Here is a 25600-nt window from a genome sequence, read left to right on the forward strand (position 1 = left end):
AAATAATTCTTTCTTCCTCCTTCTTGACGGTAAAAGTCATTCGTTACTCGCGCAAGTTTGTCTCTCGAACTCGGCTCAAATACGGAGGGTGAATAGGTTTTACTTCCGGGTGGAGGAAGTACTCTCTCTCTCTCTCTCTCTCTCTCTCTCTCTCTCTCTCTCTCTCTCTCTCTCTCTCTCTCTCTCTCTCTCTCTCCTTCCCTTTCTCTTTCGGATCGTATTTCGACGTCGCGGTGAACCATCGGTGTCCCACGGCTGGCCCTTCGAGAGCGCGAGCCGGAAGCCCTCCAAGGGAAAGGATAGAAGGGAAACGAACCACTACGTAGAGGTAAAAGTATCCATCGAGGTCGTGCGATCGATTTAAACGCCGTTTTGTTATCAACGCTAAAGTTGCGAGCCCGTAGCATATATATGAATAGGTACGTACCTACTCTCTGCGTCTTTTCAGTTTCAATCTCCAAAGGACGAGTTATGCAAAGACTATTCTGTCTAATTAAGCAAACAGACCGTTCCCCTCCCTCTTTAGCTTTATTTAGCTTGTCCTTTCACTGGGAACTAATCCGCTAGTGACGCTTTTGCAATATTATCATAACGAATGGAAGGTAGATTACCGCGCGCGTACCGAGACTGAGAGGGAGAGAGAGAGAGAGAGAGAGAGAGAAAGGAAGAGAAGAGAATAAAAAGAAGGGAAGAAATAAAAAGAAAAGAAACGCCCGAGCAGCCAACAAAGCGTAAAGTCGACACTATAGGTATGCTTTGGTGGGAAAAAATCGAAGAACAACCGCGCGTTCATCCGATTCGCGAATGAAAAACTCGGTGCATCTTTTCGAAACGTCTGATAAATCTGAACAACGCCAGAGTGGGGCGTTCCGTTTCGTCGAGCAGGACGCGCGTTTACCGAACGACGCGACGTATCTTATCGCGTTACGGAAAGGAATTTTGATTAGGAGTCAGCTCCTTTCTTACGGCTACGTTCTGCAACGCGACTCGATGGATACGACCCTCGGTCGGACCCGGTGCGACGGAGAAAGAACGCGGCCGCTCGTCGTTCGAAAGCCATCGGTAATAAAATCGTACGAGTAAAAAGTGCACCAAGGGGAGGCTGGTGGAAGGAGGGATTTATTAAAGCGAAAAAACGATATCAGACGGCCTTCTGCTTTCTCGTTCATCACAGTCCTTGGCAGCGATATATTTTCTTCTTTCTTTTTTCGAATAACGAGCATCATCGTTATACCCCCCCCCCCTCCAGCCACCCACCACCACTTGGCCCCCGTTGCCACCCTATCGCCACCTCCTCCCTACCACCCCCGTCTTTCCGCCTTTTCCATCCCCCGCCCTTCCCTACCTTTTGTTCGTTCGCAGCGAGTGAACCGAGTCCAGGTTTAATTCTCAAAGCGATAGCAATTTCCAGGCGCAGGAAAAAAGGAATGAAAAGAGGGAGAGAGGCGGAGAAGGAGGAGGAGGAGGGGCGGCGGAGGGAGGTAGGGAGGTAGGTAGGGAGAGAAAGCGAACCACCCCTGTCATACTCGATCGATCCGACCTAAGCAATTAATCTATTTAACCTTTCTACTCTGCCGCGTCGGGAATAAAGGCGAGGCGAAGGATTAAATTATTGCATACTTGAAATTCCGAAGGGATCGAGGAAACTGCGAGCCGGATAGACGGCCGTTCGCGGAATTGCGAAACGAGGGGCTTTTAACGACAGAAGAGAAACGGGAGACACACCGGTGTAACGATTATAAGGGGATATATTTTCACCGAACACGAGAACGCACCAGTTTCGCGTAACGTTTAGACACGAACCTACGTGGTACGGAGTTGCCCTCCCTAATCAACGGTACCGCGCATCATTTCTGCAAATACATCGTCGATTTTCTTCGATCGATTAATTAACGGACGTAATAACGAACGGTTGTCAGAACGCGTTAACAGAGTTGCGGTTTATGCATCATAAATCGGCCGGCACCGCCGCGTGTCGTCGGTCGTTGGTTGTTAAAGGGCATAGACAGGGAGGGGGCGGTTAGTCGGTTGGTTTGAAACCAACCAATTCCGGTATCTCTGAACGAGAACGTTTTTAAATAATTAACGTTCGAACATCGCGAACCGTGCTCGAGTACGAGTGCGCAATTTAGTTTCGTTTATACAGTGATCACCGTGCGCGCGGCACTCGATGACACTCGTTGCAGCGTCATTTCGTGAAATCTTTTTCCACCCTTTATGACCCTTCGCGAGGTCGATTTCGTTTTCAGCTCGGTTGAACGCAACGCGCGTGCAGCAACTTTCTGACTTGAAACTTATTTACACTCGATGAAAATATTTCACAGGGCCAAAATGCGCAACCGAGTGCACCCTAACTTCTGCTAAATTGATTTCTGAACGACTACTCCGCTCTTTGCGTTACTGGCTGCTGCATTTTTATTCGTTTATCGTTACGCATCGCAGTCTTACGACAGGAAACTTTACAGAAAGCCCCACCCGGCCGACTACGGCGACCATTCGCGTTGTTCGTTTGGCCCTTTTGTCCATCGTGGTACCAACTCAAAGTGATGCATCGCTCCATTTCGCCGTACACCATATAAATTTTAATTCCGACGCGACACGAGGAGATAATGGCGCCGCGACGAGCCTGCCTTTTCGATTTTCTACTCTTTGTCGCGCCGAAACGTGGATCTACAAGCGAATTCAGTCTGGGAATGCTTTTGGAACCGATCGAAAATCACCGACGTCGCGCGGACGAAAAATTCCAGGAAAGTAATCGTTCGTCGATCGCGAACGAAAACGACGAGGTGGAACTAATAATATATAGTTGATCGTTAAGATAAAGGTGAATAAGTTTCGCCGTCTCGCAAAGGCTGCGATCGTATCTCTCGACAAATATTGTCACGTTGATACTCGAGGACTCTATGTTCGTAGCAATACGCGAGCGCCAAGTCAATTGTCATCGTTAGATGAAAAAGCATTGGAATTACAAATGCGACAATGCATACAGGACGGGTTGAACAATGAAGTAATAATGAATAAATAAAGAAAATGTCTCGTTCGACTCGTGAAAAGTTATCGGTGTCTTTGTTAGCAGAATACGTCACAGTATTTCAAGCACGAAAACCTGGTATTATCGGATTCTGTTTCCTATCGGCGGCGATACGTTTCGGGAACATAACAGTTTTCCATTTGCCATTATACCGGGATTGTCGTTCAGCGATTCGTTGTCCAGCAATCTACGTACAAAGATGAAAATTCGCGGATCTTCGATTCGGCGTAACGATTTATCGAGGAACCGACTCGAACTGAAAATTCCAGCAAAGGTGAAAGAGTGAAAGGAAAAAAGTATTCGATTCGATTAATCGGAGAGAGGAGACACAGAGGAGTTTTCTCCAGGTGGGTGTAGGAACAAAGGTTGTCTTGAAACGCGACGAGGGACAGAGAGATCGGTGTTTGGCATCTAGGCGCGTAGACGGCGGGGAGAATCGGAAAATCACTTTGCATTATTCGTTTAAAAGTGTGCTGGTCCGTGACGTAAGCGTAGCGGGGGCGATAGGCGCGTAAGAGGGTGTCGAACGGAGGCAAGTGGCCCCGTCTGGTCGTCGATGCTCTCAAACAATCCCTTTTCTCCGCTACCACCGCCCCGGCACCGTCACCGGCAACCCCCATCGCACCGTCGCTATCCCCACCGTTTCCTACGACGAGTCACCGAGAACACCCCTTCCGCGATCCACCGCGAGCACCCCCGCCTCCTCCAGCCAGCCCCTTTATCATACTTTTGTATACGTCCCTTGCCCATCGAAGCCTATGCAGCAACCCCGCTGTTCTCGCGACAGCCAACCCCCTCAGCGGCTTTTCCTCTCCCTTTCTCTCTCTCTCTCTCTCTCTCTCTCTCTCTCTCTCTTTCTCTCTCTCTGAATGCAGTCGCACCGCGACCCTTAACCCTCTGTTTACACAGGATTACCAAGTCTCTCCATACTTGATTGTCTAATGAAAGTTATTTCGCGGATGGCTCCTTCCCGTGGCCACCGCCTTTCGATGGCGACGGTTCCGGGGATATCGGAGTAATTGCACCGCTAATTGGGACGCTACCCGGGACTCTCTGTTTTCGTTTCGCGCCTACGACCTGTCTCTCGTTCGTTGCAGAGGAAGGTTGGAAGAGTTTGCATTTGATGTCGAGTCGAGTTTCTTGTTTCAGACGAGACACGATTCCCTCGGAAAGAAGTAGCCAACTAGAGATAACTTTCGGAACTATAGGGGGCAGGGAATCAAAGGCGAATCAAAGAACGGAAGATATGCTACTTTTTCAGATGAACGTTAACACTGTTCAAGCTCGATCTTCGGAAGAGAGAAGTTATTATCTCGAAAAATCAGCTTCGCCACGGTTTTCTATAAATCTTACGGCATTACGTTCCTCTCGCGAGCCGGTGAGAGGTGGTACCACCAGTTAAATGGGAAAAGTTTTGCTTTTAGCGAGCCAGCTCGCGGCTACCTCGAACAGGGAAAAAGAGAAAATTACTCTCCGCCCGGGTGTCGATGTCGTTTAGAGAGAAAAATCCATGACCCCCTCCTCCTCCCCCTCCTCCTTCTTCCGTTAACCCTTAACGGAAATTAAAAATAATTTATGTACATGTATCGTCTTCCAACGAACGTGAAAACATCGATTCCTCGTAAACGTAATTTATAATATATCGTTACGTTTCTGTAACCGATAGCTGTTGCGTTTACTCGTTTAAATAAATAAATAAATAAATAAATAAATAAACAAATAAATAGAATCATGCCGGTCGACGCGTTTATCGATGGCTGTCGAATTGATTTGAGCGAACGCGAGCACCTGTCGATTCCGCGCGTCTGTTTTCGAAAAATCCCGGGATCGCGGGATTCAATTTACCGCGTATAATCGCGAGCGGTGTCATTTCAATTTCGAGTCGCGATAAAAGTCGCGATACACGCGTTTACGGCGACGCGATACCGCGGAACAGCGCGTCCATCGAACGGTTTAATTAAGGCGAAACGTTCGATGGACGTTTCCATCGACCATGCGACTCTCGGGCAGGCTCGCTGAAATATGCACAACCGATAGTTTTTGGTAGCTCGTTTCCTTTTTCTCGCGGTTCCGTTCGATATTCATTCCTGTACCGAGTAATTACGCGGTTAGATAATACGAACAGATACACGTACAAGTCTCCTAGCGAACTCGCGTTTTCCTTCAATGGCGGAGTTTCGCATTGCTCGCTAGGACACGTAGTAGTAGCTCCTATTCGGGAGTCCCTCCCCACCCGTTTTACGGCCCGCCAAACCGACTCGAGCAGTTACTTTCAGGGAGAACACCTTTGTGCTCGAGAGGGTTGCTCTTTTTATCGTTTCGCCGGCTATTCTTCTACTCTGTATTTCAGAAAAAATATAAGGAACCAGAATTCTTCGACTCGTTAATAACCACTCCTCGAGCGTGCACCAGGGGCTAACCGGTCGATAAAAAGAAGCGCTACTTCACGGATCTCATTCCGTGAATCTACTTCAAACTATTCACAGCAGACTCGAATTTTCTGTACGCAATTCGATTCAATCCACGAATCTTTCGGAAAAGTAGAGGGTATATATCTTCGAGTAGCGATTATGCGCACTTTAATAGAAAAGTTTCTTTAGTAATACGAAGAAGCGTAGTTTCTCTTTCGTTTTGTATCACCCCCTGCCCTCCAGCCATCCAAGTCCTATTAATTCGGGTTCGCCGAAAAACTTTTCGCCACAACTTGCTCTCTACTGAAATTTCGAGACTTTTTTCTTTTTTTTTTTTTTTTTTAAGTAAACTTTGGTCCTCGAGATTCGAACGAACGCAACAATGCCACGGAGAGTATTCCCAACAAGAAACGCTCCCTCCTCTCTCCGAACGGACGCGCGGGGTGCGGGAAACGGAGAACGATTATTCGACTTGCGAAGCGAACTTTATATTCTAAACGCGCTACGATATCTCTAATTTCGTTTAGTTTGCAACGAAGCTTTGTTCGATAATGTATATTTAACGAGCACTGAATCATTCTTATCGGTGGGAACAATTTCCTGTTTAAGGGAAAACTGTTTTAGCGAATTCAGTGAAAAAAAAAATCGGTGAAGAAAAATAAGTATAGCGGTGACTTCGTTTAAACGAGGAAACGGAATATCGAACTAGATAGATATCAGCCAGGGAAACGAAAGAAAGAAAAGGGACGGGGGATTGGGAAAAGTGAGGGGTCCACGATGTGCGAACGTCGGTTGAATACTGTTTTGGACGCAACGTGTGAAAATCAAAGGAGATTTCTCCGCGTCGCAGCCACGAGCATGCAACAACCCGAGAGAGGCCTCTCTTCCTCTTCCCGGAGATTAGCCACGTTTCCCGAGTACAGGCCGGTTCGACACAGTCTTATCGGCCGACGTACATACCGTATTGTACAACAATTGTCTCCGCGGCTCTTTCTTCCACCACCCGCGCGAGAGTATCATTTCTTGGAATGATACTCTCGTGCGAAAGTAGAATTTCACGGAACACGTGGGAAAGGTTCGCGTAACCACCCGTCCGACGGCAATTTTATGGAAAATCTAGAAATCCTCGGATCAAAAGGACTAATTATCCTCCGACCTCCGACGCCTCTGCTCCGGTTTCACATCCGTTCGTTCCTCTTTCTCCGTCCATCGTTTCATCGTTCTTCGAGCAACGTTAACGATCGAACGTTGGCACACCAGACCCGGAGAGAGATCAGTGAAATAAATTGAAAACTGAGTTCCAGAGGTTTCGCGATGACGAAAAAAGTACTCGCGGCAGCGGGCGCGCGCTAGTAACTTACTTTCACGCGTGCACACATAAATTGACGAATGCAACGGCTCACGGAATTTCTCTTAATTCCATCGGTGCCCATTTTTTGTTGGTTATCGAGTTTTCCATAGGTGGCCACGTCCACGTTAGTTTTGCCTCCGTGGGCATTAATCATACCCACTATTATAGCCCGCGGGCATTATCCCGTTGTGGAATTTGCAGTTTTTCTCAGGACGCCGCCACGAGGGAGAGAAAGTCGCGTCGCATCGCATCGCATCGGAGACGGTGACTAGATTTTGAAATTCGATCGATACCCACGACTCACGCTTTCGCGCGGAAATATCGCGTTCGCGAATCGCATTCAAAGGTAAAGGGATCGAACCAGTGGCGAACGTGATCGGCTAAAGATACATTAGAGATACATTAAACGAACCGGTGGCTACAAAATTATTTCGCATTTAATGAACAACTGATGAATTAAACATCATAGTGTAGCAGGTACCAAGCCTTTTCAACGAGTTTATACTCTCCCCACCGGTTTCGAAGCGTCACGGTGACGCACGGTTGTTAATCGATTTTATTTCCAGGGAAACAGAAATTTCCTTGTAAATAAAAACCGAGCTGAAAAACTAACGAGAAAAATCTAAACTTCACGCGATGTTAGATAGAAAACAGAGTACACTACGGTCGTCGTGACTTATTGGTGTTTACCAGGTAAAAGAATCTGCTGGTAACGATGATGATGGCAGAGAGATCATTCTCTACGAGCTTGGATCAAGAAAACGTTCGCGATATTTGAAATGCATTTTACTTTTACTGCGTAGAAGATCGCAATTGGTTATCGCGCGTTTCTACGTAAATTGAAAAACTCGGTTCGAGATAGGGAAAAAGTAAGAGGCGGGAAACAAGTGTACACGATAACCGCGTACCGAAGATTTCCTGGCCGAGTGTTCGTAACACGCGATGCGCCAGGTATAATATCGCGTTTTCTTTAATATTTACATGCAAAAGTGTATACGTCGACGGTGGATAAAAACGATAGAGCCAATTATCTGACCGGTAGTCGAACACGGTGTTTTTAACAATGGAACGAGTGGTAACGACGACGCAAACGATACCAAGCGATACCAAAAGCGTTACGAGCGTTTACGCGGGTCGCTATCCCGCGTTACAGAAATACGCGGGCACGCGGGAGGGAAGGATCGGCAACAACACCGCCACAACCAACGCCACCAGCGGTGGTAGCAGCAGCAGCAGCAGCAGCAGCAGACGTCGCGCAAACGGGAGAGAACACATTTTTCAAGGCACGGAAAAAGATTGAACGGGGCCGAGTCAAGACGTTCGCACGGTTATCTTCGATATTGACTCCTATCCCCACCTCGTACGCGAAGACGTTGCATTCGTAGTGGTTGGTACTCGTGAACCGCTTCGCTTCCCGATAAGTACGCAATTTGTTATTCACAGGAAATAATGCCCGGAACAGTTTTGCGTTCAAAATACCGTCATCAGAAAAAATATTCAAACGTTATTCAATGGTAAGTTTCGTACGATAATCGAATGCGATAGAAACGCGCGGCTATTCTATCGATTCAAAATGTGTAGAAGCTGTACTTTCCGTAGCTACGCTACCGTGTTCGCAGTTTGCCTGGCCAAGTCTCGCCAATGCGGTGGTGATCGTTGCCGATATTTCTCGCGGAGTCGTCGAGATCACGGTCGATCACGGTGTCGTCGTCGTCGTTGCATCGTCTTTTCTACGCACCGTACACGGAACAGAGGTCGTTCGCACCGTAACGGCCAAAGCCCGTAACACGCCGGGGCATGGTTCGGAACCGCATGGCTGCGCGAGTGCTCGACATCGTCCTTATTTTTCTCGATCGACCGAGTTGTTTTGCACGCGCGCTCCTCTTTTCGATTAATCCCCAAGATTGATCTCTGAGTCGTCTGCGCGTTTATTATTATTACTATTACGTCATCGTTGCGATTACCGTCAGCGCGACGCATTTTTTTTTTTTTTCTTTCGACACGATCCACGGTGCTAGTTGTTACTTGCCGGGGGGGAATTTTTTTCCATTGATTTTTGACGTAGCAAGTCGTTTAACATTCAAACGAATCGGTGGAAAAATCGATGAAACGCGAAATTGACGCGCGTCGAGAACTAGAGGATTTAGAAACACAATATTGCTCGAGGCTCTGATGCTCGGGAGGAAAAAAAGGGAAACAAAAAAGAAAAGGAAAAAAAAAAGAGTCGTTCTTCCAAACAGCCAATCGCAAAACTATACAAACATATTATTTGAAGGAAAGTTCTCGTTGCGACCGTCTAATCCCAATCTTGTACAAGCACGCTTAACGAGCTAGCTAGATTCACAACATTAAAACCAGAGTTTACCACAATCTCCTGAACTACCTAAAGCTTCGTATACGAGATAAAATCACGCGTTCCATGTATTTCCAATGATATCTGATTTCGTACGATACGTGAAAGGAACAAGAGACGGGATATTTTCATTTAGAAAATTTCAGGTTTGATACCAACGTCGGGGATTGCGTAATTGCAACTTTTCATGGAGTCTGGAATGATCACGAAAGCGACGCCAGGAGCGTTTCAACGACGTTTCTTTTCACGCTACACCATAACGATCGATGCTCGTCTTGCTTTTTACAGAAAGGAGAGTTCCAGAAAAATCAGAAACGTGTCGCAAATGCCAACTTACTTGACTTCGACGAGACGAGAAAAAAGAAATGGAAAATGCGCCTCGATTTGCACCCACGGTATAACGCGATGTCGATCGGTAATTTTCCAATGTGCTGTGTGACCGACGATTGGTTTGGTCGCGTTTTATTTTTGGAAAAACCCGTCGCCGCAACAACGATGACATGAATTACCACGACGAACGCACTGTCCCACGTGTTAGAGAAAATTGCGTACAAGACAGGTGGTCTGCGATGACGTCAAGTAAGTTGCTCTTTTTTCGAAGAGTTTAATAATTCGCTATGACGCATCGTCAACAGAACTACTGACGCGAGATACATACGAGCAAGATAACGCAACCCGAACAAAAAATAAAACACAAAAAGCACGCCTCGCATAACAATATTTTGTAATTTCTCTTCCAACCTGTATCGCGAGCATATACACTGACCGATATACCGTTTCCCAAAACCATGTTCGATGCGCGATGTAATCGTCGAAAACGAACGATAAAGTCTCGTCTTAACGGTTGAATAACAGAATGTTGACGATTTCATTTTTTCACCGACTAAAACTTTCGACGCATCGATCCTGCGCGATATCTGTAGATAAATATGGCGTACGATCGTCCGCGCAAAAACCATTAAACGTTTTATTACATTTCACAAGAGCGCAAGGTACAGTGGTATTGGTCGACGGCAATCTGCGTCACGTGGAAAAAAAAAAAAAGGAAATGGAAAAAAAGGAAATGAGAAACACGCACAACGTAACATTAAACTATTATGAAAATTGTAATGGCATTTTGTACGTCAGTTCGCAAAAACGTCAAAACTGATTAGAATTTTTCCTGGAACGAAAAATTTCCGCGTGAAGATAAGCATTGAATTAACTATCGTCCTCGGGTTACTACGCGGCGGTGTATTCGTGGAAAGCTCCTTTCTTAATCGGATGCGTAATGATGAGTCAGTTTGAAATGAATTCGATTCAAAATTTCACAACCGAAAGACGCAATTTCTGATCGAGGGTAAGAAAAAAAAAAAAAAAAAAAAAAACATTGCACGAGCACGCGTTTCCCGCGTACAATCCGGTCGAAAAAATCTCGCGCTTCGCGTATCAACATCACTTCCCGCGCTTTCGCGCACGAACACGCGAAATAAACAAAAGTTGGGTTACTTCGACTGGTTAGACTGCGATGCGTTATCTTGGAGCATCGAACGCACGTGCACGTGCCAGATTATCGATAACTACCAAGTGTCAAGAACCGCGTCTGCGTCTCGAGAATATAATATGTACGGTGCCGAAACCGGGGGCACAATGATATTCGTGGTTCCTCGCTTTTAAGGTTATGTCTGTTCCGAAAAGCATGCGCGTCTTCCATGAAAAATAACACTCGATGAAACGAGAGAAAAACGTGGACGAAGGAAAAAAAAATCGTCCCGGTACAACCGCGTAGAATCACGGGGGCACGATGGTTCGTTTTGACTGGTGATCTCGTCGTCCCACGAGAGCATGGTTATTCCGTATCTCTCTTTCTCCGGTTCACTGTTTGTCTCCCCTCTTTTTCATGATCGTATACGCGGCTGTGCGAACGATCGTAGTAGATACACGCACGAATTACGCGACAGCGAAAGCACAGAAACAACACGTCAATGGAGGGAAAAAGTCGGTCGACAGGCAGCGTCCTCGTCGTTCCTCACCGACACTGTCATCGTGATCGTCATCGTCGTTATCATGAAAATTTGCAATCGGAAAATTCGTGTCGACGCTCCTGTCGAGACGCGACGGATGGGAGAGAGCGCGTTTACACGCAGCTAGAGGAAGGGGGACAGCGTGGGAAGGGAGAGAGTAAAAAGAGAGGGACAGAGAGAAGGAGGGAGAAAGAGAGAGAGACGCCGGTCTAACATGGCAGACGATGCCATGCAGGCAGGAAAAAACAAGATCTAACGTTCGAACGCGCGACAGACGGGAGGACAGTCGAGACGCGCGTGATTCCAGAAACAATTTGGTATGTACTTACGTTCTCGTGTATCGGTGCGCCGTTTCCCGTGCTCAGCGTGGCGAAGAGAAGACCAGCGTGCAGAGAGAAGAGAGAGAACACCACGCGGGGTCACGCACTCCGTCCCGTGCGGGTCTCGTCAACGGAAAAACAACACCCGGCGTCCTTTCCCGTTCTAACGATGTCCGATTGTCGGTTGACGGAACAAGTAAACTAAACCACCGGCACCACACCAGAACCGCGCGTGTGTTGAAAAAGTGCGTCGCCTTCGTTTGTTGTTTTTGATAACGCAGGTGTTCCACGGGGCGTGGAAGGGTGCGCGGCACATACAAACGTTTTACGCACGAGGGTCCTCTCTAACGAGGAGACGTGACGAACAAAATGGCGTTTGCCGGACCGCCCGCGCGCGATCAGGTGGAAAATGCCGGAATGCTGCTGCTAGGAAAGATCGACTGACTGCCGAGGTCCGCGGCCCTAAGTGGTTTGACGTTAAGAACGAGCTGAACGAGCAAGAAAGAGAAACCGAGACAGACAAAGACGAAGGGAAAGAGAGAGGGAGACAGCCAGACGGAGCGAGACAGAGAGGGAGGAGGAAGCGACTGAGAGAACCGACTGAGTCAACGGGGACGAGAGAAACAGAGAGAGTAACACCGAGCCGGCCAGTGGGGGGTTACGCCCGGTGGTGGGGGCTTGAGGGATGGCTACAAGCGAACGAGGAGAAACATCCCACTATTTTCCACTGGACTCGGACGACTTCGACTACCTTCGATTGTTTTCGACTGTAAGCAGGGCCGTCCCGCATTATATCTAATGCGGGACGAGAATTCTCTCGTTGTTAGAAACAAATGCCGTAAACATTCTTACCAACTGCTTCCGAATATTCGCACACCACTTTTCTTACCATTACTTCATCGTATATCATTTTATTTTCACGAGCGGATTTTTAACCGGTGTTCGTTTAAACTATTCGCTTGCCCGCGTAGTTCGTCTCTTCTACGCGTTTACGTGTACCTAAAATCACTGTATTATATTCTTATGGAAAATAAATTATTCGACTAATACAGCCTCGTTTCCGGTAGTCTCTCCATTACTTTCTCTCCCATCGGTTCACGAACTCCTTTATAGGAATTTTATACCTTTGGAACAAAATTTCTTATTTCCGTTCTTATACACGTACGTATAACGCTCGTTAATATCTGATAGATTACACGCACACCATCGTCGGACTACTCTAAAAGTTGTTCTAGTTTCTACTCGGTACAAAAAGAGATCTATTCGATATACGAGATGATAAAATCGAACGGTTGATTCGAGGATAAAAAGTTGAAAAACTTTCTGGAAACCAGAATGATATCTATTAATGAATTATGTAACTAATATTCGCATCGGCAATTTGCAGAAAACCAGCCATAAAAACATTCGGTCGGAACATGCTAGAGAACCCCGGAGGCAATTGCATTCAAACGTTTTACGATGACGCGAAACTCGCGACACTTCGCAGTTTTATAAATTCTGAATTTATAATTACGTTCTGTGTCTCTGTCGGACGTTGGCTGCTAAAAGATTTCGTAAAACAACCGCCCTAGAACGCGCGATGGTCCTCGAACCGCGTTTCCTTTCCGGCCGCTTTGTTTCTTTCCTTCTTTCCTTCGCCCATACGTTTCACTCGCTCTTTCCTACATTCGCGTTCGGCCGTCTCGCGAGGAATTTCTAAAAATCAATATAGGCGCAAAGCGAGGAGGGGCCGCAAAAAATTCGATATCCCATTCGCCTCTTTCCTTTTTACCTTTTTCACCGTCTCTACGTTTCTTCTGTTTCTTTTTTCATTTTTTCTTTTTCCTCCTGCAACGCGAATTGCGCAGTCGAGAGGCTCGTCCCCTTATAGTCCCCAGGGGGAAAGCATGGCTACTCGAATCAACTCGATCTTCGAGGAAGAGAATTCGCGAAGGAAGTGGCTGCGCGAACCTACTGGCAACGAAGAAGCGCGGGAGAGTTTATTTTCTCAGAAGTGTAGCGCGGGTTCGGTACAGTCCCTGCAGTTACCGGCTGAATAATTTCATCCTCTCGTATACGCTACGAGATAAGCCTACGCTGTAATGTGAATGCGATCAAACGTATCACCGACGACGATCGTATGCGATCTTCTCTTTACCCTAAATGCTTGTTTCATTGCAAACATCCAAAAGAAAACCTTCAAAGATCCCGCAGAAAGACCCATTATACTTTTCCACTAGTCGACTTGATTGTTCGAGGTTCCGACATCCTGAGATAGGTTAAGGACCTGTTACCTTGGAACGGTCGATCGTATTGCACAGCGTAACGCTACTACTACTCGACACACAAAATGTATCTCGTTTTGCGTGAGCATTCGAAAAATTACTTTTATTCTCCCCCGTGGCAAATATTAGAGAAGAGAAGACGAGCGTAGTGAAATACGAGCGTTGGAGCTTCCAGAGAAAAGTACTGCAATCAAACGAGATTGAAGGAAGATCATTAATTTTATCTGCCAACATCCTTGGAACGTTTACTTTGCAAAGTGCCAGACAAAGCCATTGATTGTCTTTGAAAAGTTTCCGCGACCCTCTGTATTAAGCGGGGTTACATATTCGACCGCAGAATTATTATTGATTCCGGAACGTTACATACAGTTGTACGTAGAATTAAAATGTAACACTAGACGTATACAGTTTTGCAGGAGAGGTCATTTTGCAGGTGGCGTCAATCACGGCTTTGTGCATTAGAAAATAATCTGGTTTGCTCTAAGCACAAGGTGCTAGCTTTGAACTTTTAATTATCTAAGAGTTTGGTTTTAGCAGATTAATGGATGTACAAGCTTGAAGGGCCAAAGCATAGCGCGTACGTATAGGTACGTGCGTATATGTGTATGCGAGTAGGTAAGTAGATAGGTATTCGTGTATGTGGTAAGTATGTATGATAGTCTAGAAGAGTAAAAGATTGGCTGGTCCAATGTAATGTATCGCAGCCAGATGTAACGCGAGCATCGCACCAAAGACTGATACCAAATGCTTTCGAGTTCAACTGTGTGTCGCAGGGACGAAGCGTTTCAGAGAATCGTCAGTATGCGTTCTCCATTACGCCACGTTCTTTTATAATAATTGATCACATCACGTTTCTCCTAATCAGAGATCGGATTCCTATGCTACACAACTGGTCAATGCGTAATAAGAGTCAAGCAAATTATTTTCAGCCTGAATCGTGCACCTTTTCCAAGCGCAGCGTACGTTTTCGTACAGGAAGAGAGATTATACGAACCCGTTCAGTCGTTGGCTCGTTATCGCGCATTGATAACTATATTTTTTCGCGCTGCTTAGATCGGCAATGCAGCGGAGGTGTGGTGCTTAGCGAAAATGGTAAAGAGAAGTGGAAGAAGAATTAACGTTACCTGTTCTATCAACTCACCAGGTGTCCGCCGTTTTGGAAAATCTCTGCCATTCCAACCGGAAACACTCGGAAGTAGCTGGTATCGTGGAGAACATTTAGCCAATCCCGTACCCTCTGTCAGCAAATAAAGGCTTGGGATTGGCTGGTAGAAGCCTCAAGATCGGGAGCGCCTCTTACCCTTCCTACGAGGGGTCCATCGTATCGCATAGTTGACCTGGGGCCAGGGTACAATGGTCTTTCTGTATAAGGGTGATGGTTCCATAATTTTTCTACTTTGCAACGACACTGCTGCGTTCGTCTGTTAGTTTACGCCAGTTTCCGCCAAACGTTAGCATCGTAAGCTAAAGTTGTAGGAAACAGAAGATGTTATTAGCGAAATTAGAGAACCAACACTGCTTAGAACTATTGAATTGTACCGATAATCGAACAAAAAGTAATTATCGACAAATTTTTTCACCTAACTATCGATACAGAAACAATAAGGGAACGAATTAGTGTCGTAAAAGAATGGCGTTGCTTCGTCGTTTGCTTGCGATGGGTACATTAAAAAATAATTTTTTAAAAGTCTCAGTCTAGTCGAATTTATGTGGTCGAAGGGCAATTTATCAGCGGTACGCATTGATATGCACGGCAGGATTACAAAATTGGACTTCTGATCGACGCACTTTATAGACGACATTAAATGCATACGCTTCTAATATGCTCTACTGATTGAGTCTGATTGCCGTCCGTAATAAAGTTCAACTTTATGCGAAAGAATAATTTCCTTGTTACGTGTATGAACACGAAACTCTAGGATATTTCGTTTTAAATTCAAAGTAACAAAAAACTAGGTAATATTAATTACAAGATGTACGTAAATAAGTTGTCGAATAATCTAAAGAGGATTAAATAACAAGTTTTGTCTAGTATAGGAAAACGAAACGTATGCGTGTGGCAGCACAACCTGGGAAAGGCAGGCCCTCTGCTGGATCGGACAATGTTCGCAAGGAAAAGGACGAAGTACAGTTGTGTTGCAACTTTGCTCAGCTAGCTCTCCTCATTTTCGTCGAAACCAATGCTGTCTCGACGTGAAATTCCAATTTCCAACTGTTACGCAAATCGTCACGCGCAAACGCAGTTTCGGAGGCGTGGCAATCAACAAAGGGCCCGGAAGTGGCCGATAATATGCTGTCCTCCATTTTCTCTCCCTTTTCCACTTCGATTTACGACCTCTTGTTAGGCAGTTCGTCGAAATCCAGAGAGGTGAACTGTCTTACGAGAAAGCCGGGTTGATCACGAAGGGGTGAAGCAGCGTATTCCAGAAAATTCTATTCCGCATAGTATCTGCCTGGAATCCGAGATGCAAATCGTTTTATCACAAAAAATTGTTGTAAAAAAAAGAAAGAAAACTAAAACACATTAAAACGTTTCCTTCTATTGCTTCTGGTTTTCACGCCGTTAACTCTTTTATTAACGTATGCTTTTACCATTTTTTCTAACACATGAAACGCATCGTACAACGAACTTATCAGTTTAGTAGTTGAAATTTCCGTAATTTCTTATCAAATTCGTTAACCTAGAATCGTGTACCGTCGAAAGGATATAAATGCTGCACGATATTTCCACGATCGATTCATTCGACGATTGTACACCGCGAACACGGCAGGAATTGATACAAGTACTGGACGATAAAAATGTAAGAAAACGAAGAAAACGCGCCAAACAACGATAACAACGTTCCGAGTTCCGGTGTCACGAAACAATACGCAAAGCGTAATAGAAAAGTGGTCTTGTAGCGAACTACTCCGTAACATACACGTGAAAATGATGTAAAAATAATAGAACGAAAAGGATAGAAAAATGTCATTCCTGTTAGCGTGATCGGCCGCTAGTTTTATCATTAGGAATTCTTTTACGGAAAATTGTCGAAGAATTCACAATTTGAAATTTTACCATGGTAAGTAATGAAAAGTTACGTCTTTAACCCTTTCACGTTCGCCGTCCACTGACATTCGTTAAGAAATTTTTAAAAATAAAATATGCATTTGAAACCATTACTATCCTTTGTATACGCGAGTATTTAAAGCGGAGTTCCATCGTGCTTCATAAGAAAACTAAAAAAATGTTCAAAATGATAAATCAGTTCGTTCCTAACCTTAAATCAACGACACTTTCAGGATGTATCCGCATTTTCCGAAGATACTTTCGATGTCAAAGATTGGATTAATAAAACATTCAAGTCCGCTGAGGCACAAGAAAACAAAGATGTAAGTCGTACAATCGGTGGCATTTACCGCTGCAAATTTTTTTGAATCTTAGCTACACTGGTACAGTGTACACTAAACTGACTGCTTCTATCGTACCGCGGGTCAATGACATCGTACTTTTTTTCTTCCAAAAATGTTTTTTTTCTATGAATCGTAAATATTAAATGTCATATCATCGAACTTAAACGTATGAAAAATATATTTTATAACGAATTTATTAACTGTTGCTTCGAATCTAAACAGTTAAATATATAATCGCTAAAATAAACGAATTTTAAAAAATTCAATGTTTCATGCATTGCTTACATTTTATTTACTCGATGTCTATCAGCTTAATTGAAAGAATATTAATAATACTAGGCATTCGTTTCATCTTTGGTAATGAAGTTGCAATTATACGTGCAACAAGTTAACGGTGCCTTAGAGGAGACTAGTCAATCTGTTCTTTCAAGTTTACCAAGGGTCTTGAGGGATACACAACTTCTGCAACAAGAAGCTTTAGCTTTAAGGGAGAAGATGGTAGCTGTTAAACAAGAAATAGAAAAGGTTTGATTTCTATTTTCTTCAAAAGTAATAAAATAACTATAAATTTAATAAAAATAATATTCATATAACAGGTTGAAAAGGATACTGTTTCTTCTATGACAACACTAGAGAGAATAGATAGAATTAAAACAGATTTGCAAACTGCTAAACAGGGCTTACACGAGGCAGACAATTGGAGTGTGTTAGCCAATGATGTTGAAGAGGTAAAATACACACTGAAAATAACCGGAATCTTATTAATGTTGTTTTTCTGTTAACTTGAATATTTCAGGTATTCGAATCAGGAGACATTGGAGCTATTGCGAATAAATTGTTTAGTATGCAAAAATCGCTGGCAATGCTTGTAAATGTTGTTGATTACGAAGATAAAAAGTTGCAATTAGAAGGTCTAAAAAATCGATTAGAGGCGATGGCTAGTCCGAAATTAGTTCAGGCATTTACAGCTGCAAATTTGGGTAAAATTATATTTCTCTTATAAAATTTTAAGTCTAATTTGCATTTTATGTAAATTGTAAAATATTCAGAGCAATCCAAAGTTTATGTGGATATCTTCAACAAAATGGAACGTTTACCACAACTTCTTAAATATTATCACAATTGTTTGAAAGTATCGTTGGGACAAGAATGGCGTAGAACGATTGAATTAGCACAAGATGAAAATGTTCCTTACTGGTTACACTCTTATTATGATAAATTACTGTCAACCTGGAATGATCAGGTACCACTTATGCTGAAAACATTGCATTTGCATACTTAAAAAAAATATTTTGTTAAAGTAATATGACTTTTAATAAAGGTGAAATGGTGTCATCAAGTGTTCCCAAATACTTCGATCGATGTAATAATTGAGGTGTATGCCGATCTTCTGAGAAGTTTGGACCCAGGCATTCCAGAATGTATAGAAGCGATTTTAAAACAACATTCAAATGCTATGCAATTGTCTTTGTTGCTTGAACTTAAACAAATTACAAGACACTTTGCAGTAAATCTGCAAGGTGCAATTGAAACATCGGTACATGGAAAACTGCAAAATCAAAAATTATTATCATTAGCACAAGCAATATATGCACCTTACGTTCCATATGTCATGAAGTACAATGTTTATGAAACGGCTCAACTTGAACATCAGTTGCAATCTATAAGTTCCATGCAAGATGATTTAAGTGATACAATTAATACTCTTTCCCTTAGCATTGCAAGAGTAATGGAATATGCAAATGAGGCCCATAAAAGGTGTAAACTTTTTACAGATGGTTGTGGTTATCCTAGCCTACTAAAATCATTGACTGTACGTTATTTAGAATAAAAATTAATGATAGGACATATTCGTATCAAGTATATGCAGTGAATGTTTACTTTTACAGAGTTATTTTAACAAATATCTTGAAAAATATCAAGCTGCTATATGGCAATTAGAGCGCAAAAAAGTAAAACATGAAGATTGGAATTTATTTCAAATGTGTCTTACTCTAATGCAAACAATAGGTAATATTATAATCTTTATTTCTTTCTTTTTTCTATTTTTATATAAATTGGAAATAAGTTCATTAATATATATGTTTCAATTTGTACACAGGCGATCTTTTAGGACAAATTCAACAATTTGAGAAATCTTTAATAATCGATATCACGGAGGCTAACAATAAGCTGCAAAGTACAAGCGGTAGTGTTTTTAATCAGTATAAAAAATTACTTTTAAATTCGTCGAGTCAAACAGAATTAGAAAATTTGGTCGCATCTTTTCAAAAAGGTAACGAATGTAGAAGTAGACTTATAGATTGTGTTAAAAATAGATGTATAGATTACTATTTTAATTAAAATTGCACAATTATTTATTTTTACAGAAGAAGAAACTATTCTCGATAAAATAATAAGGTCCATACACAAACTTTGTTCAGATTTACATCGTGCAACATATGAAGTGATTTTTGCCCCTATTTTTACGCAGTTGTTGCTGGTGCAAAAAGCACCAGCATGGTCAACAGAAAGTAACAAAATGACTCACATAAGTGCAGATTTACCCGATTACAGTTTTGCGCCACAAGAATATATAACGCAAGTTGGACAATACTTAATAACATTGCCACAACATTTAGAGCCATTTTTACTCAGAGAAAATCCAAGTCTTACACATGCATTAAAAGCAGCAGATCCGCAATATGCTCAAAGTTCAACGGAATCTGGATTTACTGGTATTTTATTAGATATTATTGCTAAAGGAACGTGTCAAATGTTTTTAGATCAAACATTAGGAATTTGTCAGTTGAGCTCTGCTGCGTGCAAACAACTTGCAACTGATATAGGTATGTTTCCTTTTAGCACAAATTGAAATAGTGGAAATACTTTTTATGTTATTAATGAATATGATACATTATATATTATAGATTACCTCGGTAATGTGTTAGACGAACTTGGTCTATCCTTGTCAGAAAATTTGCAGCATATGTCACTTTTATTGAGACTGTCGCCAGAAGATTATCAGAACAGCAGCTCAGGATGCAATGCAAGAGTTGTAGCTGCTGTCAGGCAGATGAGAAATATAACATTTTCCAGCTAAATAATGTAGCGGTTATGACTATATAATATACTAAAAATTTTTATATATAGAAAAGTTCTGATTTTTTTTTTATTTAAATAAACAAAATATATGTACATAAATCAAAGATTGTGTTTTTTGGAATTATTATTTCATTAGCGTTTTGTACGCTATCTTGTTCCGGAAGTATTAATTTGTACTCTTTTCTTTTTTCTCTCCTAGAAAAATACTATATCATGATATATAAAAATATATGATTAAATGCCTTCTTTTTAATGTACAGAAGACTCAAATGACGTGAAATAAATAAGTTATCTAATTGGTTATGCATCCTTAATGAATAGCAATTTTATTATTGTTCCAATATTGCATCCGTAACTATATTTATTGCACCATTTATGGATCTGAAAAAACGAAACTAACCTTACTCGTTGCATAATTATTGACAACGGGTATAGTTGTTGAAAAAACAGAAAACTAATAGTACCTATCTAAAGGAGTATCGTAAGATTGCTTTTGGTTATGTACTTTGGACGCTAGTACGATGTTCTTAAGTCTGTTAATAATTGTTTTATCGGTTGACTTAATCATTTGGTAGATCACTATAAGTACAGAAAGCATGTCAATCTGAAATATATTTCGTAAATGAATCAATTACGATTAATCAGTAGTAGATTTTAAATGAATGACACAAGTATATGTATTACGTACTTTGGTATAACTTGTTATTGTTTTCGTCAAAACTTGTATACATAATATTTGGTATTTTTTTATGCTTAAAATAATTCTCAGTATCTTTCTTGCCAAATATGGGAATCTCTTAATTAAAAGACTTTCTTTTGTTAGACGGGGACATTGCAACACACGTGTCATTTCCGCGCTCACGCTACTGATTGCGGTATTAAACATAATCGTTATATACGAGAAATATAAATTTCTATCTTTAATAACAACGAAATACTTTTGTGTTAATTCGTTTAGTACTTTTAAATTCTGTAATTAATCATATCTTTGGTAAGGAAAATGGCTATAATATTGTTTTATATGGTAAATACTTACGTTTGTATACTTGGGTAACACATCGCTGCCACATGTTGTTAAAGCTACCATCGTGACACATATAAAATTTGGCATGACGATCTCTAAAAGATTTCGTTCTTCTTTTTCGTAAGCCATTCTACTAAAATCTAGTAATGATATTATTCCATCAAATGCATTACTTAAGAACACTACACCACTTGTTAGAGACAAACAGCTGCAGTATAAAAGTACAATATCACAACATAACTTTGGAGTACAATTGCAGTCCTTTAAGAGTAAATTTGACACATCAAAAGTACTTTTTATTATGTTTACACAGATTTGATGATTTTCTATAATGTTTGCATCTATGCGTGATGTATGTGGCACCATTGTACTGTGAAAAAATAAACCAAATTTCATTAACAACAGATATACTTTGATGAAAACCACAAATCTATACGTTATTAATGTTCATACCTTCTGATCCATGATAAAATATTTGAAAAATGTTCCGAAGCATCAAACATATCTTTCTTATGCAATATAGAGATCATTGATATGTATTGCTTAAAAAGTTGTACAATTATATCTTTGGATATCAAATCATTTATTCTGTATTCGTTATTCAAATTTTCTTCTATGAAATGTTTCACTCTATGTAAATGTTCCCAAAATTTAAGTAAGTCCTTATGATATTTGTTCATTAGAACGGATTGATCTTCAACGTGTAATAAATGTTTTAAAATACGTAAACTTAACTCTAAACCTTTTTCATTAACTCGATAAACATCTGTACTATTAGTGATGTCCTAAAATTCATATTTATTATTAATATGAATTATATTAATTGTATTAACATTATTTATATATATACACAAAGTATTTGTCATAGAATTTGTTTATATAATTGTTCGTACCTGATTAAGCTGTGTGATTATATTTAAAGATTCTGTAAAAAGGTTTGTTAATGCATACAAAATTGTATCTTCTTTATTCCATTTTGTAAGAACGTATATAATCGTAAGTAGTGTATCATCAGGAACATTGGGATCACACAGTTGTTGCACCAATATTTCAATTATTTTAATTTCATTGAAAAAATTTTGTGGGGGCATTAAGGAAAATAAAAATATTACCGACTCATTAATTGGTGTTGCCTGAGGAAAGATTACATATAATAGAGCCACTTATGTATCGGTATAAATTGCAATCTTACTTGGAAATATGTAAACAATTCTGGTAATGTACGGGCAATCATTTGTAGAATATTCATTTTTTCTTTATAAAATTTTTCCTTTTCTGCACTATTTACATTTGCTACTAACAACATAGCAATAACATCAATATAAATCTGTATATCATTATAACTATCTTCATAAAAATCTTCATCCCTGTTATTCAAAGACTCTGTCGAAACAAATACAATTAGGCTCGCATTTAAATTTAATATCATATGCAGTTATCATGTATATTATTACCATTTGCATATCTGTTATCTTCATTACTGAATTTAGTTCTCTTATTAGAATTGTTAGCTGATGTTTTCGTCACAGGTAAACATTCAATTTCTTCCTTTATCATTGATAATAGGGTCCCAATGATCTTTACAGAAGTATCCCAATTTATCACAGATTTAGAATGGAAACAAAATCTTCTAATAGCATTGACATTGTTTGTCCCTATGTATATTATTTCATCTTTTATTTTATCATACTCTGTGCCATTTGACGATATACGTAGCCAAATAAGTTTTATTAATTCTTGCAATAAAAATGGATCTTGTGTAGTCTATAAATGACAATGAAACATTATATATACATTTAGCAATCCTCATGTGTGATCTAGTTACGTAGTGCACCTACCTCTAAACGATCAAGAACATATGTGAGGGGAACAATGTCCCAAAATGGCATTTCAAATTCGTTTTGTGCATGCCAAAGGAGTTTAATTAGCGCCTCCAATACTATTTTCTCTTCGTCATAAATGCTGTTTGCAAAATTTGGCAGAAAGTCCTTGAGCATTCTACGGGATCGTTCTTTAATTAAAATTCTTTTTAAACCGATAAAAATGTTTGCCCTTATTTCGGGATTACTGGCATTTTTTGTATAATGTAACATAATATCCAACCATTCCCGAATAACATTCTTTGAAACACAACTCCAATACTTTTCCAACATTTTGAATAGACCCTACAGGTATATATGTTTGTAAAATATTACTATTTAAATGAAAGTCTTGTGAAATGTTTAAGAGAATTCGTACATCACAAATATAAATTAGCTTACATTTATGGTAATATTACACACTTCAAAATTTGTATCTTTTAACAGTTTTGTTACTGCCTTATAATACTTTTTAAGATAGTGTTTGTTTCTGTCTTTCGAACCACACGTATACTGTACAGAACTCGTTATAAAAAGAATTTCTACGGCATTGCATCTAGTGAAAGAACCAGGAGCCTATGATCAAAATTTCACTTAGTACCAATAAAAAAAGGTATCTATACGTATATTAATACCTTCAAATGTTTCCAAAGTAAAGATTTACACTGATTGTGAATCATTAATTTTGCTGCTTGATTTTTGTTTTCATGTATAGCAGCAAGAAATGAAAGCAAATTTTTACCGAGCTTTCCTCTTCCTCTGGAGTCTCTATATGATCGAAAACAGTGGAAAACAATATTCTGTAAGCAATTTTCAACAATAAATTCCTTTAGTTTTTCCGTTGCATTTAACCAGGCTGTTACGTATAAGTCTGCATACCCAGCAACATAGGCGTGCTCAATATTTTGTAACACTACTCTTACATTATTATGAATTCCCTAAACGAATTGTAGGATAAGTATCGAATTTAATATAAAATTGGTAGTTGAATATACAATCATAATTTGTACCAATATATACTGTTCTCCCAATGTGAACAAGTACAGTATCAACATTCGACCTTCTTCAAGCGACATCACAGTCTTCTCACGAACAAGTTTATGCAGTACTTTTACATCTTCTGCACATTTCAACAACACGATAGCAGACCTTATCTCATATAAACGTTTTACAAGCAGCTAAAAATGTAATTCATGAATAAGTTTAATATTATCTAGGTGCTTATTTATATATTTGCCATTGTATAATTACCAATGAAGATTTACAATTTTGGATAAGGTATTTTAATGCGTTTGTTATTACTTTCTCTTTCCATGTCATATCTAATTTCCACCAGTATTCCAGCAAACATGATATTTCATTCTTGGCCTTTGAAGAAATTATTTCTTTAAGATGCAAACAATGTATGTAGGACAATTAAATACCAACCTGATCAACGTTTATATTAGGTAATACAATGGAATGTAGTAACATTATGTTTTGTAAGAGAACTTTAGATATAAACGTTTGCTGCAAAATTGTTTCAAGAGCCAATGCAGTTATTGTTCGTACTAACTTAGTCACAAGATTGCAATCCTGAAATTACGATATAGATATATTATAGCGCAACATAAAGGTCAACATTCTGAATGTTTATGCAAACAATCTTACTTTTAAATATCTATCCTTTTTACCAGATGCCTGTGTAAGTATTTTTTGAGATTCTAGTAATATCAGTTTTATGTGTTGCCATAGTTCACAAAGTTCATCTTCTGATAGCAAAACAACATTTTTCACATTGTAATTCTAAAATAACAATTCGATACGAGTAACATTCCTTGTTATATCGATGCATCGTTATAAGATATACAATTTTTATATATTGATAGATACCAGTTTTTCACATATCTTACTAGCGGTTAAGCTTTTGTTTTTTAATATTTGGAAAAGTACTTTGTCCTTTGGTAATCCACGTTGACGCAGCATGTTTTCATTATATTTTCAGTGTCAATATTTAGAACTGTAAGCAAGTACATTGCACATTTCATTACAAGCTGTAAAAGATGACACGATACATTTGCTTTGTATATGTGTATTAGATAATTTCAGTTTATTTTACAATACACAACAAAGCCCGAACTATTAAATTATTTTAAGGACGAAATAAATTTTTTATTAACAATTTAATATTAATACCATGAATTAATAGTTGTGATTTCATAAAGATACATGCGCACGTGTTTCTAGATGTATTACCGCCAAGCACAAGTTTTACAAACAAAGTATACAGTATACATACATTATCTCTGTGAAAAGTGCTCAAACAGCTCGCACATAATTATCAACAGCGAAGTAAACTAGTGAAGCACTACTAGCGCCATCTCTCGGAGAAGTGCAGAAACTAGTCGGGTATTAGTTTCACTACTTTCCGTAGAGATGGCGCTAGTGTTTCAGTAGTTCACTTCGCTGTCGATAACGATGTGCGAGCAGTTTGAGCACTTTTCACAGAGATGGCGCCAGGAGTT

General features: G+C 40.5%; 3 protein-coding genes across 3 annotated transcripts in view; 1 reads left to right on the forward strand and 2 right to left on the reverse strand.

The window, feature by feature from the left end:
* The window catches only part of LOC143429721 (uncharacterized), a 52214-nt gene extending 39898 nt beyond the window's left edge, over nt 1-12316 (reverse strand). Inside the window, exon 1 of the mRNA XM_076905458.1 lies at nt 11479-12316. The gene's annotated coding sequence lies outside the window, so the exon portion shown is untranslated. The remainder of the gene's footprint in view (nt 1-11478) is intronic.
* Nucleotides 12317-16416: 4100 nt separating this feature from the next.
* Cog7 (conserved oligomeric Golgi complex subunit 7) lies at nt 16417-20237 on the forward strand. Its single transcript, XM_076906021.1, has 11 exons — nt 16417-16798; nt 17019-17108; nt 17469-17654; nt 17726-17857; nt 17926-18109; nt 18179-18372; nt 18451-18942; nt 19019-19139; nt 19231-19404; nt 19499-19957; nt 20039-20237. Exons 1-11 carry the CDS (start codon nt 16796-16798, stop codon nt 20209-20211), a joined length of 2208 nt encoding a protein of 735 aa, XP_076762136.1. The 5' UTR covers nt 16417-16795; the 3' UTR covers nt 20212-20237.
* Nucleotides 20238-20403: 166 nt separating this feature from the next.
* On the reverse strand, nt 20404-25161 carry LOC143430048 (uncharacterized). Its single transcript, XM_076906019.1, has 16 exons — nt 24969-25161; nt 24747-24881; nt 24525-24671; nt 24348-24464; nt 24107-24274; nt 23732-24034; nt 23499-23672; nt 23076-23402; nt 22692-23001; nt 22430-22620; nt 22131-22370; nt 21691-22022; nt 21250-21607; nt 20902-21183; nt 20678-20817; nt 20404-20594 (listed from the first exon to the last, which is right to left on the reverse strand). The coding sequence occupies exons 1-16, from the start codon at nt 25059-25061 to the stop codon at nt 20543-20545; spliced, it is 3369 nt and encodes a 1122-aa protein (XP_076762134.1). The 5' UTR covers nt 25062-25161; the 3' UTR covers nt 20404-20542.
* Between the last annotated feature and the right edge of the window lie 439 nt (nt 25162-25600).

The sequence above is a fragment of the Xylocopa sonorina genome, chromosome 12 (genome assembly GCF_050948175.1).
Source record: "Xylocopa sonorina isolate GNS202 chromosome 12, iyXylSono1_principal, whole genome shotgun sequence".
In the NCBI taxonomy this organism is placed as follows: domain Eukaryota; kingdom Metazoa; phylum Arthropoda; class Insecta; order Hymenoptera; family Apidae; genus Xylocopa; species Xylocopa sonorina.